The sequence below is a fragment of the Phyllobates terribilis genome, unplaced genomic scaffold (genome assembly GCF_046119375.1).
Source record: "Phyllobates terribilis strain yellow unplaced genomic scaffold, ASM4611937v1 Scaffold_3__8_contigs__length_932513732, whole genome shotgun sequence".
In the NCBI taxonomy this organism is placed as follows: Eukaryota; Metazoa; Chordata; class Amphibia; order Anura; family Dendrobatidae; genus Phyllobates; species Phyllobates terribilis.
Window position 1 is genome coordinate 241,513,664 of NW_027362763.1, and position 14,910 is coordinate 241,528,573.

General features: G+C 41.6%; 1 protein-coding gene across 3 annotated transcripts in view; it reads right to left on the minus strand.

The window, feature by feature from the left end:
- PLS1 (plastin 1) overlaps positions 1-14,910 on the minus strand; it is a 202,112-nt gene that overhangs the window by 52,789 nt on the left and 134,413 nt on the right. For all 3 annotated transcript variants that reach the window (XM_073674681.1, XM_073674680.1, XM_073674682.1), the window contains 5 exons: positions 11,509-11,638; positions 11,238-11,370; positions 4,458-4,539; positions 3,165-3,330; positions 2,209-2,351 (listed from right to left, as the gene is read on the minus strand). In XM_073674681.1, coding sequence (XP_073530782.1) covers positions 2,209-2,351; positions 3,165-3,330; positions 4,458-4,539; positions 11,238-11,370; positions 11,509-11,638 — 654 coding nt within the window. The remainder of the gene's footprint in view (positions 1-2,208; positions 2,352-3,164; positions 3,331-4,457; positions 4,540-11,237; positions 11,371-11,508; positions 11,639-14,910) is intronic.

A 14,910-nucleotide genomic window follows, 5' to 3' on the forward strand; every position in this document is an offset into this window, starting at 1 on the left:
GCAGCTTAAACGCTTGAAAAACGCATAGTGGGCACATAGCCTAATACTTCCGGTTCTTTCAGGAAACTCAAATATACAGTTAGGTCCATATATATTTGGACAGAGACAACATTTTTCTAATTTTGGTTCCAGACATTACCACAATGAATTTTAAACAAAACAATTCAGATGCAGTTGAAGTTCAGACTTTCAGCTTTCATTTGAGGGTATCCACATTAAAATTGGATGAAGGGTTTAGGAGTTTCAGCTCCTTAACATGTGCCACCCTGTTTTTAAAGGGACCAAAAGTAATTGGACAATTGACTCCAAGGCTATTTCATGGACAGGTGTGGGCAATCCCTTCGTTATGTCATTCTCAATTAAGCAGATAAAAGGCCTGGAGTTGATTTGAGGTGTGATGCTTGCATTTGGAAGATTTTGCTGTGAAGTAAACATGCAGTCAAAGGAGCTCTCCATGCAGGTGAAACAAGCCATCCTTAAGCTGCAAAAACAGAAAAAATCCATCCGAGAAATTGCAACAATATTAAGAGTGGCAAAATCTACAGTTTGGTACATCCTGAGAAAGAAAGAAAGCACTGGTGAACTCATCAATGCAAGAAGACCTGGGCGTCCACGGAAGACAACAGTGGTGGATGATCGCAGAATAATCTCCATGGTGAAGAGAAACCCCTTCACAACAGCCAACCAAGTGAACAACTCTCCAGGAGGTAGCCGTATCAATATCCAAATCTTCCATAAAGAGAAGACTGCATGAAAGTAAATACAGAGGGTTCACTGCACGGTGCAAGCCACTCATAAGCATCAAGAATAAAAAGGCTAGACTGGACTTTGCTAAAAAACATCTAAAAAAGCCAGCACAGTTCTGGAAGAACATTCTTTCGACAGATGAAACCAAGATCAACCTCTACCAGAATGATGGAAAGAGAAAAGTATGGCGAAGGCGTGGTACAGCTCATGATCCAAAGCATACCACATCATCTGTAAAACACGGCGGAGGCAGTGTGATGGCTTGGGCATGCATGGCTGCCAGTGGCACTGGGTCACTAGTGTTTATTGATGATGTGACACAGGACAGAAGCAGCCGAATGAATTCTGATGTATTCAGGGCCATACTGTGTGCTCAGATCCAGCCAAATGCAGCCAAACTGATTGGTCGTCGTTTCATACTACAGATGGACAATGACCCAAAACATAAAGCCAAAGCAACCCAGGAGTTTATTAAAGCAAAGAAGTGGAATTTCTTGAATGGCCAAGTCAGTCACCTGATCTCAACCCAATTGAACATGCATTTCACTTGTTAAAGACTAAACTTCAGACAGAAAGGCCCACAAACAAACAGCAACTGAAAACCACCGCAGTGAAGGCCTGGCAGAGCATCAAAAAGGAGGAAACACAGCGTCTGGTGATGTCCATGAGTTCAAGACTTCAGGCAGTCATTGCCAACAAAGGGTTTTCAACCAAGTACTAGAAATGAACATTTTATTTACAATTATTTAATTTGTACAATTACTTTTGGTCCCTTTAAAAACAGGGTGGCACATGTTAAGGAGCAGAAACTCCTAAACCCTTCATCCAATTTTAATGTGGATACCCTCAAATGAAAGCTGAAAGTCTGAACTTCAACTGTATCTGAATTGTTTTGTTTAAAATTCATTGTGGCAATGTCTAGAACCAAAATTAGAAAAATGTTGTCTCTGTCCAAATATATATGGACCTAACTGTATATTAGCAGCAACAGTCTGACTCTGACCCTATTTTTTTATTTAAGCATCTAATCAGCCTGTGCAAAGCTCATTGTGAAAAGATGGGAAGCAGGGTCAGCTGTGACATCGCCTATTGTGAATGGTGGCTCCTGTGTTATCAGCTGTGTATAGAGATGTTTCCTGTCATTGTAATCCTGCCTGGGATTATGGGCTAACTGCTGTAAACTTTTACTAAAATTACAAGAAGTATGAGTCTAAAAGAGCCCAAGTGGCCACTGTGAAAATTGAAAGACTTCTAATTTTGTTTCTCAATTCAAATTGTTAAAAAAATAAAAAAACAATACTGCCAAAAATATTTAAAAAAAATACATTTAACACAAAACTCAGATTTTAAAGTAGATCATTTTTTGATGATATATTACTTTTAAATAAAGTTCCTAAAAAGGTTAAAAATGACTGCCAGTATCTGTAATAATTGCATACGTGGCTACATCTCAGACTGTACCTTAATATCTCTGCTGAAGTTACTAATGTTTGGCCACTGGGCATTACTCAGGTGGTAATTCACCCAGCGGAGCAGGAGCTCTTCAGGGGATAGTTTCATTAAATCTTCCAGCGTCTCTCCATCTTTCAGCAATGCAATCAATGCTAGATAAAAAGAAAAATTCAAAGTTCATGATAATTGCAATCATAAAGCAAAGTTAACATGTGGACCTGTGATATATGACACTCCTTAACGTGACAGAGTTATTTCTGAGTGCAATGCTATAACACATAAATAATGTGTCCTATTCATACAGCACAAAACTTGAATTCCCGTCTTTCCTGGATCAATAATGTTGATAGAACCCTCCATATTGATAGAAACCATTTGGATTATGTGATTTCTACCATCTCAATCTATTAAGACTTTGCCCATTAAAAAAAAAAATCCTGTTCATTCCAATTATGTTCATATATAATCTAACATGCTATTTTATCAGGGACATAAAGGGGTTGTCCAAGCTTGGAACAAAAATCTGCTGTCATGATTTCCCAGTATTGCAGGTGCGAGCGGGTGGTCACATTACAACATGTATGCAATTTGCATACTTCCGGTCATGTGACGAATAGTCTCAACCAGCGTCACTCAATTCACTTCTACTGAGAAAAACGTCTAGTCAACATGTGACCGCATGTATGCAAATCACATACATAAGGTCACATGACTGCCTGCACTACAGACTGTTTTCCCAAGCCTGGACTACCCCTTTAAAGCCTCTGAGACCAATGCAAATTCTGTAATATTTGTCCAATTACCATGTGCTATTGATAGTGTTGATGTCCTCTTTGACAGAAGGGTGCCCAGTTGTGATCAGAGACTGTGCACATCCAATAGCCCTATCTCCCCATAATCACAAGGACTGCAGTATGATGTTTTAACCTGTTCAAATGTACAGAGGACAATATTTTTTGTGTTACCCTCATTCTTGGAGATCTCAATGTCAGCAAACAGTCCAGCTTTAATAATCTGCCATAACAGGCCCAGGACCAAGTGTGGCTTTCCTTCTTGTAAATCTTGCACACCGATGTTTACGACTGTACAACCAATGGCAGAGGCTGAATTCAGAGCTAAGTTAACGTTTTCCTAAAATATTGGAAAAAAAATGTACTATGTAAGCATAGATGGTAGTTGTACTTATCAGAAGAAAGTAATCCACACTGCGATCAGGTGTGATACATCTCAGATATCTCTCTGCCTCTCCCTATAACACTGGAACACTCGGAAGAACGAGATGGGCCACTAACAGACACAAGGGGCTTATATCCCGCAGGAACAAAAAGATCTAGAGGTAAAATTCATCATGCGTGATCTTTCTCTACCTGGCATCACCTGTCGGCCGAGAGTCGAGAGCCCTCCGAACACGTTAGATAGTTGGCTGGGTTTAATGTGTAAGGGGGTCCCCCTACACATCCTCTATACCCATACGCCTACACAGCGCATAAGAAAGAGGTTGTCTGAACCAGACAATCCATTAAAAGTTAACAGCTTGAAAAAGGCCAATATGATATATGTGTTACGGGTGTGTCAGAAGTGAGAGACAGTCGTCCTGCAGTTGTTTGCCGGAGATCTCTACGTTTGGCATTACAGACATCTTCTTAGAGGCTGTCTCTAGGACCCAACGGCTACCTTCCTCTGGCTAATTAACACCCTGCCTGGGTGTATAAATACCAGCTGTGTTTCAGAGGGAGGTGCCGGCGATATTCATTACTACTGGTGAAGGCTTTAGCAAGATAAGTACTGTGTCCTCTCTGGAGCTTGAGGACTTGTGTACATTTGTCTGGATTCATCTAAAGCTAAGCAATTTTCCCCCTGTTTGTGTACCCTTGTTGTCTCTAGTGTTTAGTGGCGATCGACTAGTGCTCATCTCCTCCCTTCCCTAGCCATAGCCATACGCCAGAGAAAGACAGGCTGAGGCACATGTGCGGCGATTGGTGAAGAGCCAATACAGGGACGTTAGGGGAGACAGGGTGACGCTAGATCAACCTAGGATGTCTCCACTTCCCCCCTTTCCCTAGAGTCTGGGCTTCCTCTCCCTCTTCCCTTTGTTTTGCACTAAGTCTTTCCCACACCTTGCGTGACAATATGAAAATAAAGTCAGACGGACATTTATCATCACCCGCTGAACAGTGCGGAAAATTGCAGCTTTTTGATCTTTTACCTAATTTAACACACAGATTATGTGAAGGATCATAAATAGATCATGGACTTACTGAAATGGTGAATGGGGTTAGCTTTGTTGTGTTGATTGCTCTTTCATCAATTGTATCTGGCTGGGACAAGTTTATCATTTTGCTAAATAAAGGGAAAGAAAACAGTCAACAGTGCATACATCATTTAATACTCCTATTACATCCATAGATGGTAAAAATAGAGATACAAAAGTATCATCAGCCTGGGTGTGAAATAAGACATTCATATTTAAGATCTATCAACAGTCACAAAAACAATCTACATTTCTTAATTTTTTTTTTCTTTATACAACATGTACAGTACTCTGGATTCCTTAGGAAGCACGTTGTACACATTAGATGAAAGTTGAATGAAATTGTAAATTTCCACCATAATGAATGATTGCCTGCTGCTAGGTGATATGATCAATTGTTTATTTCGAGCAACGACCAGACCACAAACATTTGTATTCATTCAAAACTCAAGTCGGGCATGTTGGATTTTTTTTTGGCAATGATCAGCACTGTCTGCATTCAGCTAAAAAAGTGTAATATTGGCCAGTGTAGTGTGCGATGTAATTTGGGCCATCAATGAATACATTTGTCAATTTTTTCGCTTCAATGTATATGTAGGGTTCAGCCCTTTTGGCATGGAGAAAAACGTGTGCAGAAATACGTTAGTTCCAAAAACAAAAGCTGCTACGTAGAAACAGTCCAGGCACTAGAGCTGGGGTAGGGAACCTTTTTTTCTGCCATTGGCGATTTGGATATTTACAATCACCGATTCCATGATTGATCCATTCTGTACTGCAAATGAAATAGGATGTCACATATCAAGACTAAGTCGCCAAACAGTGTCTAACCATCAGAAGGTGTTTGCATAACATTGGGCTAGAAGCCAGACATCCAACGAAAGGTTTTCCATTGAGCTCACGCCACTGCTCTCAACAGCTATCATGGTGCAGAGCAAGAGGGCAATGGAGGCTGAAATCGATTTCTATCCTCTTCAGCCTTGAGTCCAATTCTTGTCTTGTACACAGTTGTAGCTACAGATTGGTCTGGATACCATGTGGTCAACATCATAAAGAGGCGTTCACAAGGTAACATCACACTGGTCTTACTCCCAAGATTATGGAGATGGGTGGCATAATTTACTGTACCCTGACCTTTTGAATCTTCATTCCAGGTACGCTAACGGCTCGCCATTACATTGATTTGGTTATGGAACCAGTAGTTCTGCCATTTCTCTAAAGTGTCCCAGGAGCCATTTTCAACATGACAATGCCAACTCACATGTTGCTCATGCTACTGTGAGCAGCCTGAGTGGCCTAAACATGATACCATGGCCTGAGAGTATCCGGACTTGTCACCATGAAGTACATCTGGAACATCATTGGTCAGCAATCGCAAAGGAAGCTGTCAGCAGCAGATCTTCATGATTTGTCCCATACTTATGCACCTGTCAAATTTTGTTTGAATGCAGATTGCACATTTTCTGTTAGTACAATAAACCTCATTTCAAGGCAGAAGCATTACTGTGTCCAACAGTTATTACATATATCAAACTGAAATAGCTGTTGCAAAAACACCAATTTTTATAAAACATTAAGCTTAAGATTAATAGGGGTGCCCAAACTTTTTCATATAACTGTATATCTTCAAAAAATGGGGCAGCACTCCAAAGTCAGATGTTGAGAAAACAGATTCCAGTGCGACATCTCAGCTCAAAATAGCAGAGCATTTCTCAACCGTGAGAAAGGCTCTGCCATTTTGAGCTGAAATGTCACACAAGCTGATTAAATCTTTTTTACCACCATCTGACTATGGAGTGCTGAGCTCCCATTTTTTAGATTGGTATAGTGGACAACCCCTTTAATACAAAATAGACTTGGCCAATTTACAAATGTAGCCTCCCTTAATCCTCTGCTAAAAAACAACAGAAGGTCACTAAATCATATTTTATATATTTTGCTGCTGGTTAACCGCTTAAATGTCACTTAATTTCTGACAGCAACATTTAAGTAGCGTGAACTGGTGTTGGCCTGCATCCAGTGCTGCCATCTTCATACAGGGCTTCATAGGAGATTAGTAATCTCACTATATTCTGCAATACTGAAATATTGCAGTATGTAGAACAAGCAATCAACAGATCCCAGGTTCAGGTTAATTTACCAATAAGTTTCAAAATGCCATAATCATATTGAACGGAAGAATCATGTTGCCAAGTTATTTTTATCACTGTAAAAAGTAAACCCAGAAAACAAAAAGTCAGAGTAGCGGATTTTTTTTCACCGTTTCATACCACTTGGAATTTTTTCATATTTTCAGTACATTATATGGAAAAGTAAATGGCAACATTGAGAACTACAACTCGTCCAGCAACAAACAAATACTCATGCACTCTTATGGCTAAGTTGATGGAAAAATAAAAAGGAAAGATTCTTGGAAGGAAAAAACTAAAGTGCAAATAAAGAAAATTTTCCAGGTCAGTAAGGGAGTAATAAAAAACACAGCAAAACAGAGTGGACGGAAGAAAAATTATGGCTTTCCATATTCAAATCCACGTTCACCACTCATTTTGTGCACACAATTGCTACAATGAACTGCTGGAATAACCTTAAAGGAACTTGTCACCTGACTCACACTACCCAAACCATGCATGCATCAGTTTCTTTTTAAAGGTTTCCATGGTAGGCGAGAGTCTGATATGTTGGGATAGAGAGTTCCAGAGTAGGGGGGATGCACGGGAGAAATCTTGTATGCGATTGTGAGAATAAGAGGGGAGTAGAGTAGAAGATCTTGCGGGGATCAGAGGTTGCGTGCAGGTAAGTATCGGGAGACTAGGTCAGAGTTATATGGAGGAGACAGGTTGTAGATGGCTTTCTATGCCATGGTTAGGGTTTTGAACTGGAGTCTCTGGGCAATGGGGAGCCAGTGAAGGGATTGACAGAGAGGAGAGGCCGGAGAATAGAGGGGGATTAGTCGGGCAGCAGAGTTTAGGCTAGGTTTGAGGGGAGCGAGAGTGTTAGAAGGGAGGCCACAAAGCAGGAAGTTGCAGTAGTCGAGGCGAGAGATGATGAAGGCGTACTCTAAGGTTTTTGCAAATTCATGGCTGAGGAATGTGCGGATCCGGGAAATATTTTTTGAGCTGGAGTTGGCAAAAAGTGGAAAAGGCTTGGCTATGAGGTTTGAAGAAGAGATCAGAGTCAAGGGTTACCCCGAGGCAGCGAGCTTGCGGGACTGGGGAGAGTGGTCAGCCATTGACTTTGATAGATAGGTCAGATGGGGGGGTTGAGCGAGATGGTGGAAAGATGATGAATTCAGTTTTATCCATATTAAGTTTTAGGAATCTAGCAGAGAAGAAAGATGAAATAGCGGACAGGCAGTGTGGGATTCTGGTTAGTAAGGAGGTGATATCAGGTCCAGAGAGGTGATACTGAAAGGAGTGAGACTCTATGAGCTGTCCCAGGCTGAAGGTGTAGATGGAGAAGAGAAGGGGTCCTAGAACTGAGCCTTGGGGAACGCCGACAGATAGGGGGCGAGATGAGGAGGTGGTGTGTGAGTGGGAGACGCTGAATGTCCAGTCTGTTAGGTATGAGGAGATCCAAGATAGGGCCAAGTCTGTGATGCCGAGAGATGAGAAAGTCAGTAGTAAGAGGGAATGGTCTACTGTGTCAAAGGCAGATGACAGGTCCAGAAGGAGAAGGACAGAGTAGTGTCGCTTGGATTTGGCAGTCAGTAGGTCGTTGGTGACTTTACTTTAGTCAGGGCAGTGTCAGTAGAATGGTGCGGTTGGAAGCCAGATTGGAGGCTGTCAAAGAGAGAACAGGAGGAGAGGTGGGAGGACACCTCAAGATGCACGTGTTGTTCCAGTAGTTTTGAGGCATAGGGGAAAAGTGATACGGGGCGATAGCTAGACAGAGAGGATGGGTCAAGGGATGGCTTTTTGAGGATGGGTGTGATCGAGGCATGTTTGAAGCTTGAGGGGAAGACACCAGTTGTTAGTGACAGTTTGAAGAGATGGGTTAAGGTTGGGATGAAGACTGCGGTAAGGTTTGGGATGAGGTGGGACAGGATTGGGTCAAGTTCACAGCTGGTGAGATGTGACTTGGAGAGTAAAAGAGTAAAGAGTACAGTTGATCTTCCGTGATGGTGGAGAAGCTGGTTTTGGAGGAGGATAGTTGAGTAGATATGAGGAGGGACTGTGGGAACTTATGGTAAAAGCTTTGTCTAATGGTGTCAATCTTCTGCTTGAAGAATGAAGCAAAGTCTTCAGCTGAGATGAGTGGAGAGGGAGGAGGTGCTGGGGGACGGAGGAGGGAGTTGAAAGTACTGAATAGCTGTTTAGGGTTGTGAGACAGGGAGGATATGCAATGGCATTTTAGAGAACACATACCTAGAAAATCTGGGCAGGGACTATTTGTCTCCGCTGGTTAGTCCAAGGACTGTCCCCAGTGGCTTCTCTCCACCATTGTTCCCTAAACTGACAATTTGCCTGCAATGTATATTCATAGGGAGAGCTGTGTGTTTAAGGGACCGGGCCAAATAGAAGCCGCCCGGGACACATAGTCCCCAGCTGAATTTCAAAGTCTGCTTTCTTTGAAATGCGGTTCAGAGTAAAACATACGACTGCAATAACACAGACAGACTTTGATTCTTGTTGCTCGTGGTCCCGGGAGCATGAATCAGATGACACACAGGTTCCTTTTAATATTAACGATTAAGCATTTTGCACACAATGAACCATTGCAGTAAATGTTTCTTCAACCATATTAAACTCTCTGCATACACTAAACCAGGGGTTTAGCATGCACTAAACCTGAGGCTGCTTAATGCGGCCCGCATGCACTTTTCAGTTGACTGTTCTACAAGTTAGGGACCAGAATGGGTCATTACTACAAGATGGGGACCAGGATGGGCACATTACTACAAGATGGGGACCAGGAAGGGGCACAGTACTACAAGATGGGGACAAGGATGGGCACATTACTACAAGATGGGGACCAGGATGGGTACATTACTACAATATGTGGACCAGGATGGGCACATTACTACAAGATGGGGACCAGGATGGGCACATTACTACAAGATGGGGACCAGGATGGGCACATTACTACAAGATGGAGACCAGGATGGGCACATTACTACAAGATGGGGACCAGGATGGGCAAATTACTACAAGATAGGGACCAGGATGGGCACATTACTACAAGATGGGGACCAGGATGGGCACATTACTACAAGATGGGGACGAGGATGGGCACATTACTACAAGATGGGGACCAGGATGGGCACATTACTACAAGATGGGGACGAGGATGGGTACATTACTACAAGATGGGGACCAGGATGGGCACATTACTACATGATGGGGACCAGGATGGGTACATTACTACAAGATGGGGACTAGGGTGGGTATATGACTACAAGATGGGGACCAGGATGAGCACAGTACTACAGATGGGATGGGGACCAGGATGGGTACATTACTATAAGATGAGGACCAGGATGGGCACATTACTACAAGATGGGGACCAGGATGGGTACATTACTACAAGATGGAGACCAGGATGGGCACATTACTACAAGATGGGGACCAGGATGGGCACATTACTACAAGATGGGGACCAGGATGGGCACATTACTACAAGATGGGGACCAGGATGGGCACATTACTACAAAATGGGGACCAGGATGAGCACATTACTACAAGATGAGGACCAGGATGGGCTCATTACTACAAGATGGGGACCAGGATGGGCACATTACTACAGGATGGGGACCAGGATGGGCACATTACTACAAGATGGGGACCAGGATGGGCACATTACTACAAGATGGAGACCAGGATGGGCACATTACTACAAGATGGGGACCAGGATGGGCACATTACTACAAGATGGGGACCAGGATGGGTACATTACTACAAGATGGGGACAAGGATGGGCACATTACTACAAGATGGGGACAAGGATGGGCACATTACTACAAGATGGGGACCAGGATGGGTACATTACTACAAGATGGGGACCAGGATGGGTACATTACTACAAGATGGGGACCAGGATGAGTACATTACTACAAGATGGAGACCAGTATGGGCACATTACTACAAAATGGGGACCAGGATGGGCACATTACTACAAGATGGGGACCAGGATGGGCACATTACTACAAGATGGGGACCAGGATGGGCATATTACTACAAGATGGGGACCAGGATGGGCACATTACTACAAGATGGGGACCAGGATGGGCATATTACTACAAGATGGGGACCAGGATGGGCACATTACTACAAGATGGGGACCAGGATGGGCACATTACTACAAGATGGGGACCAGGATGGGCACATTACTACAAGATGGGGACCAGGAGGGGCATATTACTACAAGATGGGGACCAGGATGGGCACATTACTACAATATGGGGAGCAGGATGGGCACATTACTATAAGAAGTTGGTAAGAATTACTATATGGTGCTAATTGTAAGGAAAAAAATCACGGTATGTGGCCAATTAGGGGACACAAAAAGGAAATAAAAATTGTAAAAACTGTAAAACTGTACCATAGCCCATAAAATGAATGCCATTTAAAAGAAAAAAGCCAAAAATGTTCCAAAAGGAGTATACAAAAAACAATATGGTATCATTAAACATTTCATATCATCCTGCAAGGAATGTGGCCCTTCAAATTCACATTTTTTCTATGTGCGGCCCATATACTTAGCCAAGTTTGAGACCGCTGCACTAAACCAATAATACGACTATAAATAAATGAAGATTTTATTAATCGTGGTAGAGACATTCTGCAGCACTCACCATAGTAAAATCCCATCCCTTAGTGATGTGAAGAGGCTGTTGTTGGAAGGGTCCATAGGCAGGAGATGCGCAACGTGAGGGTCATCTTTTAAAGCTTTATTAATCCAATTAACAAACGCCACCTTCTCTTCATCTGAAAGAAGCCGTACAGGTATTCAATATGGAGCAGCGACCCATTGTAGGATATCCCAGTCTCACAGGAGCATGACAAGGTATCGCTTTCTAGAACATTCAGTAAGGGGCAGAAGCAGCGTCGGTGTTGTACTCTTACCAGAGTAGGAATGTTGTGTCCCCTGGCTGGAGATTGAAGACGTCCCACCTAATGCCGTTATGCCCATTCTTTTATTGATTGATTTTCGGAAGGTCCGGCAGACATCTTTACTTTTCAGGTCTTGGACTAACTATTACAGCAGGAGACAATGTGATATATTAGTACATGGTTGAGAATAATGTTTTCTAATAAAAAATCTTGGGCACCAATACACAACTATAGAATGTGTCTTCCTTCTGGCCTTTTACTCCCATGACTTATATAACTTGTTTACTGCTGCAAATATCTAGGCGTGTTCATGCACATCACACCAACACGGAATCATCCTGGGGCATACATTAAAGCGGTACATAGGCCCCTGTTCCCTGGACAGACATAAATAGAGTGTCTCTTCTCAACAGCTAAACTGGCCATAAAATAGAAAAAAAAAACAAATATCCGCTCTGACAAAATCAGAGGTGCAGCGCCAGTCCGGGAGGTAAGCATATGCTATTTCCGTTTTAATATGGGCCCTTTAGTTGTTAAGGAGTTGTCCAGCCCCTTTAAATATATAGAAAATAATTTAAATGAATAGGCATTCACTAACAGATCAAAGTAGGCCAGCCTGCTGATTATGCTTTATCATCGTTTATCTTATGCATCTAAAGCTGCATTTACATTGCACGATTATGTTCAAGCATTACTAGGAACACTCATATCACAATATACAGGTTAAACAGGCTGTCGATCGTTCGACAAATAAGAAAAATACTGATTCGCTGTTTTGCCCAAAAGATCATCCTTCTTGGTAGTGCATCATGAATAGGACATGCGCCTATCTGTACAAAACAATCTATTACACACTGTTCAGTGTACATCTGAACGACCGTCTACTTGTGTAAACAGGCTACAAGCGCAGATCAGCAAACAAGTAGTTAATCTTAGATTGTTTAGTCCAGCTGGTTAACTGGTGTAGAAAGACCTTAAGGAAGCGCATATACAGTGGTGTGAAAAGTGTTTGCCTTCTTCTTGATTTCTTATTCTTTTGCATGTTTGTCACACTTAAATGTTTCAGATCACAAAACAAATTTAAATATTAAACACGAAATGCAGTTTTTTAATGAAGGTCTTTATTATTAAGGGAAAAAGAAATCCAAACCTACAGGGACCTTTGTGAAAAAGTGATTACCCCCTAAACCTAATAACTGGTTGGGCCACCCTTAGCACCAACAACAGCAATCAAGTTGTGTTACTTCTCCCCCAGATGTAATGGGACATACACTTTCCAAAAAGTTCAACTTTTGTCTTGTCAGTCCACAGAGTATTCTCCCAAAAGTGTTAGCGATCATCAAGATGTTTTCTGGCAAAACTGAGATGAGCCTTTATGTTCTTTTTGCTCAGCAGTGGTTTTTGTCTTGGAACTCTGCCATGCATGCCACTTTTGCCCAGTCTCTTTCTTATGGTGGAGTCATGAATACTGACCTTAACTGAGGCAAGTGAGGGCTGCAGTTCTTTGGATGTTGTTGTGGGGTGTTTTGTGACCTTTGGATGAGTCGTCGCTGTGCTCTTGGGGTAATTTTGGTCGGCCATCCACTCCTGGGAAGGTTCACTTCTGTTCCATGTTTTCGCCATTTGTGGGTAATGGCTCTCACTGTGGTTTTCTGCAGTCCCAAAGCTTTAGAAATGGCTTTATAACCTTTTCCAGACTGATATATCTCAATTACTTTGTTTCTCATTTGTTCCTGAATTTCTTTGGATCGCAGCATGATGTCTAGCTTTTGAAGATATTTTGGTCTAGTTCACGTCGTCAGGCAGGTCCTATTTAAGTGATTTCTTGATTGAGAACAGGTGTGGCATTAATCAGGTCTGTGTGTGGCTAGGAAAATTTAACTCAGCTTCCCAAAAATGTGATAAACCACAGTTAATTTATGTTATAAGGGGGAGAGGAGTAATCACTTTTTCACATAGGGCCCTGAAAGTTTGGATTTCTTTCTTCATTAATAATAAAGACCTTCATTTAAAAACTGCATTTTGTGCTTACTTGTGTTATCTTTGTCTAATATTTAAATTTAAGTGTGACAAACATGCAAAAAAATAAGAAATCAGTAAGGGGGCAAACGCTTTTTCACACCACTGTATATTAGGTTAAAGTTGAAGAAAATCAGTGATTTCAACTGTAATGTTTGATACTTTGCTGTTTTGGCAAAAAACAAATCATCATTAGTTTCAATCAACGACCAATCAATGAAAGTTTGAAATTGTTAAAAAAAAATCCAGTATTGGCTCATGTAGTCTGTGATGCATTTTGAGCCACCTGATTGGTCCATTTTCATCTAATGTGCACGGGAACCCTTAGTAAAAATGGCAACTGCCATATTACGTCAGACCATATATATGTGAAGTTTACACTGTAAAATTCCTATTCCTGGAAGTCTGAGAGACTCTAAAGTTCAGAAATGATAAACTTGATACTTTTCTCCTATCTAATGGTAATTTTGCTAAAAGGCACATAAACAATAAATACCTTACATGAACATTAAAGCACTCTGAAATCTCTTATATCTGTGCCGAAGGCATGCTGCGGACGTAAGACAAGTGTGAATTCACAGATACACCACCCAATCACAGGACAAGAGGGTCTGGACTTTTATTACCCCTCCGTCCTATCCCTTGTGGGACAGAAGGACTGTCAACATTGCTTAAGTTGCGATGAAAAGTGTGAAGCCTGAGCAACCATTACACTTGGGGTGAGGTCAGTAGTCTACCTGCACCCAATAATAGCTGCACGGGACATATATGTGACCTTTCAACTATGATTGTTCTGTATATACATTTTTGTATTTCTTTAATATTAAAGCACAAGTTTTTTTTGCAGAGGTACATCGCTATGAATACAGTATGAGTAATGTACCCTTTAAATGCAAACCAATTAAAAATTACCTGCATATTCATCTAACTGTATGTTTTTGTAATTCCTTCTACCCTACAGTAACTGTGCACTATATATTGGGTCAGATCTTATTTGTAATTATTTAAAGATTCATTATCAGCCTGTGACCTTCTCTAGTGTTTTTCTTAAATTTTTTGATGAAACAAGATTATATTCCAATTTTTATATTTTTTCAAAGCAATCATTAAATAAAAACAATCTGAACGAAATCAAGTAGCTGAAGGAATTGTAAGGATTCACGCTTTCAGGTAGGCAGCAGGTAATGTTCACACAGGCACTGGATTCTTGGGTCAAAACAATGTGACGTTTATTTCCACAGGTTGCACGGCACCAAAACAAAACCATAAACATAAACCCCTAGCCTTGTTCAGTCACTAACTATACAATAAAAGACTCTGGCAGCTCACACACCGCTGAGCTAGTCCCAGTTCGGTCAAACAAAATGGCTATTGTTCATAGTAACCAGTGATATT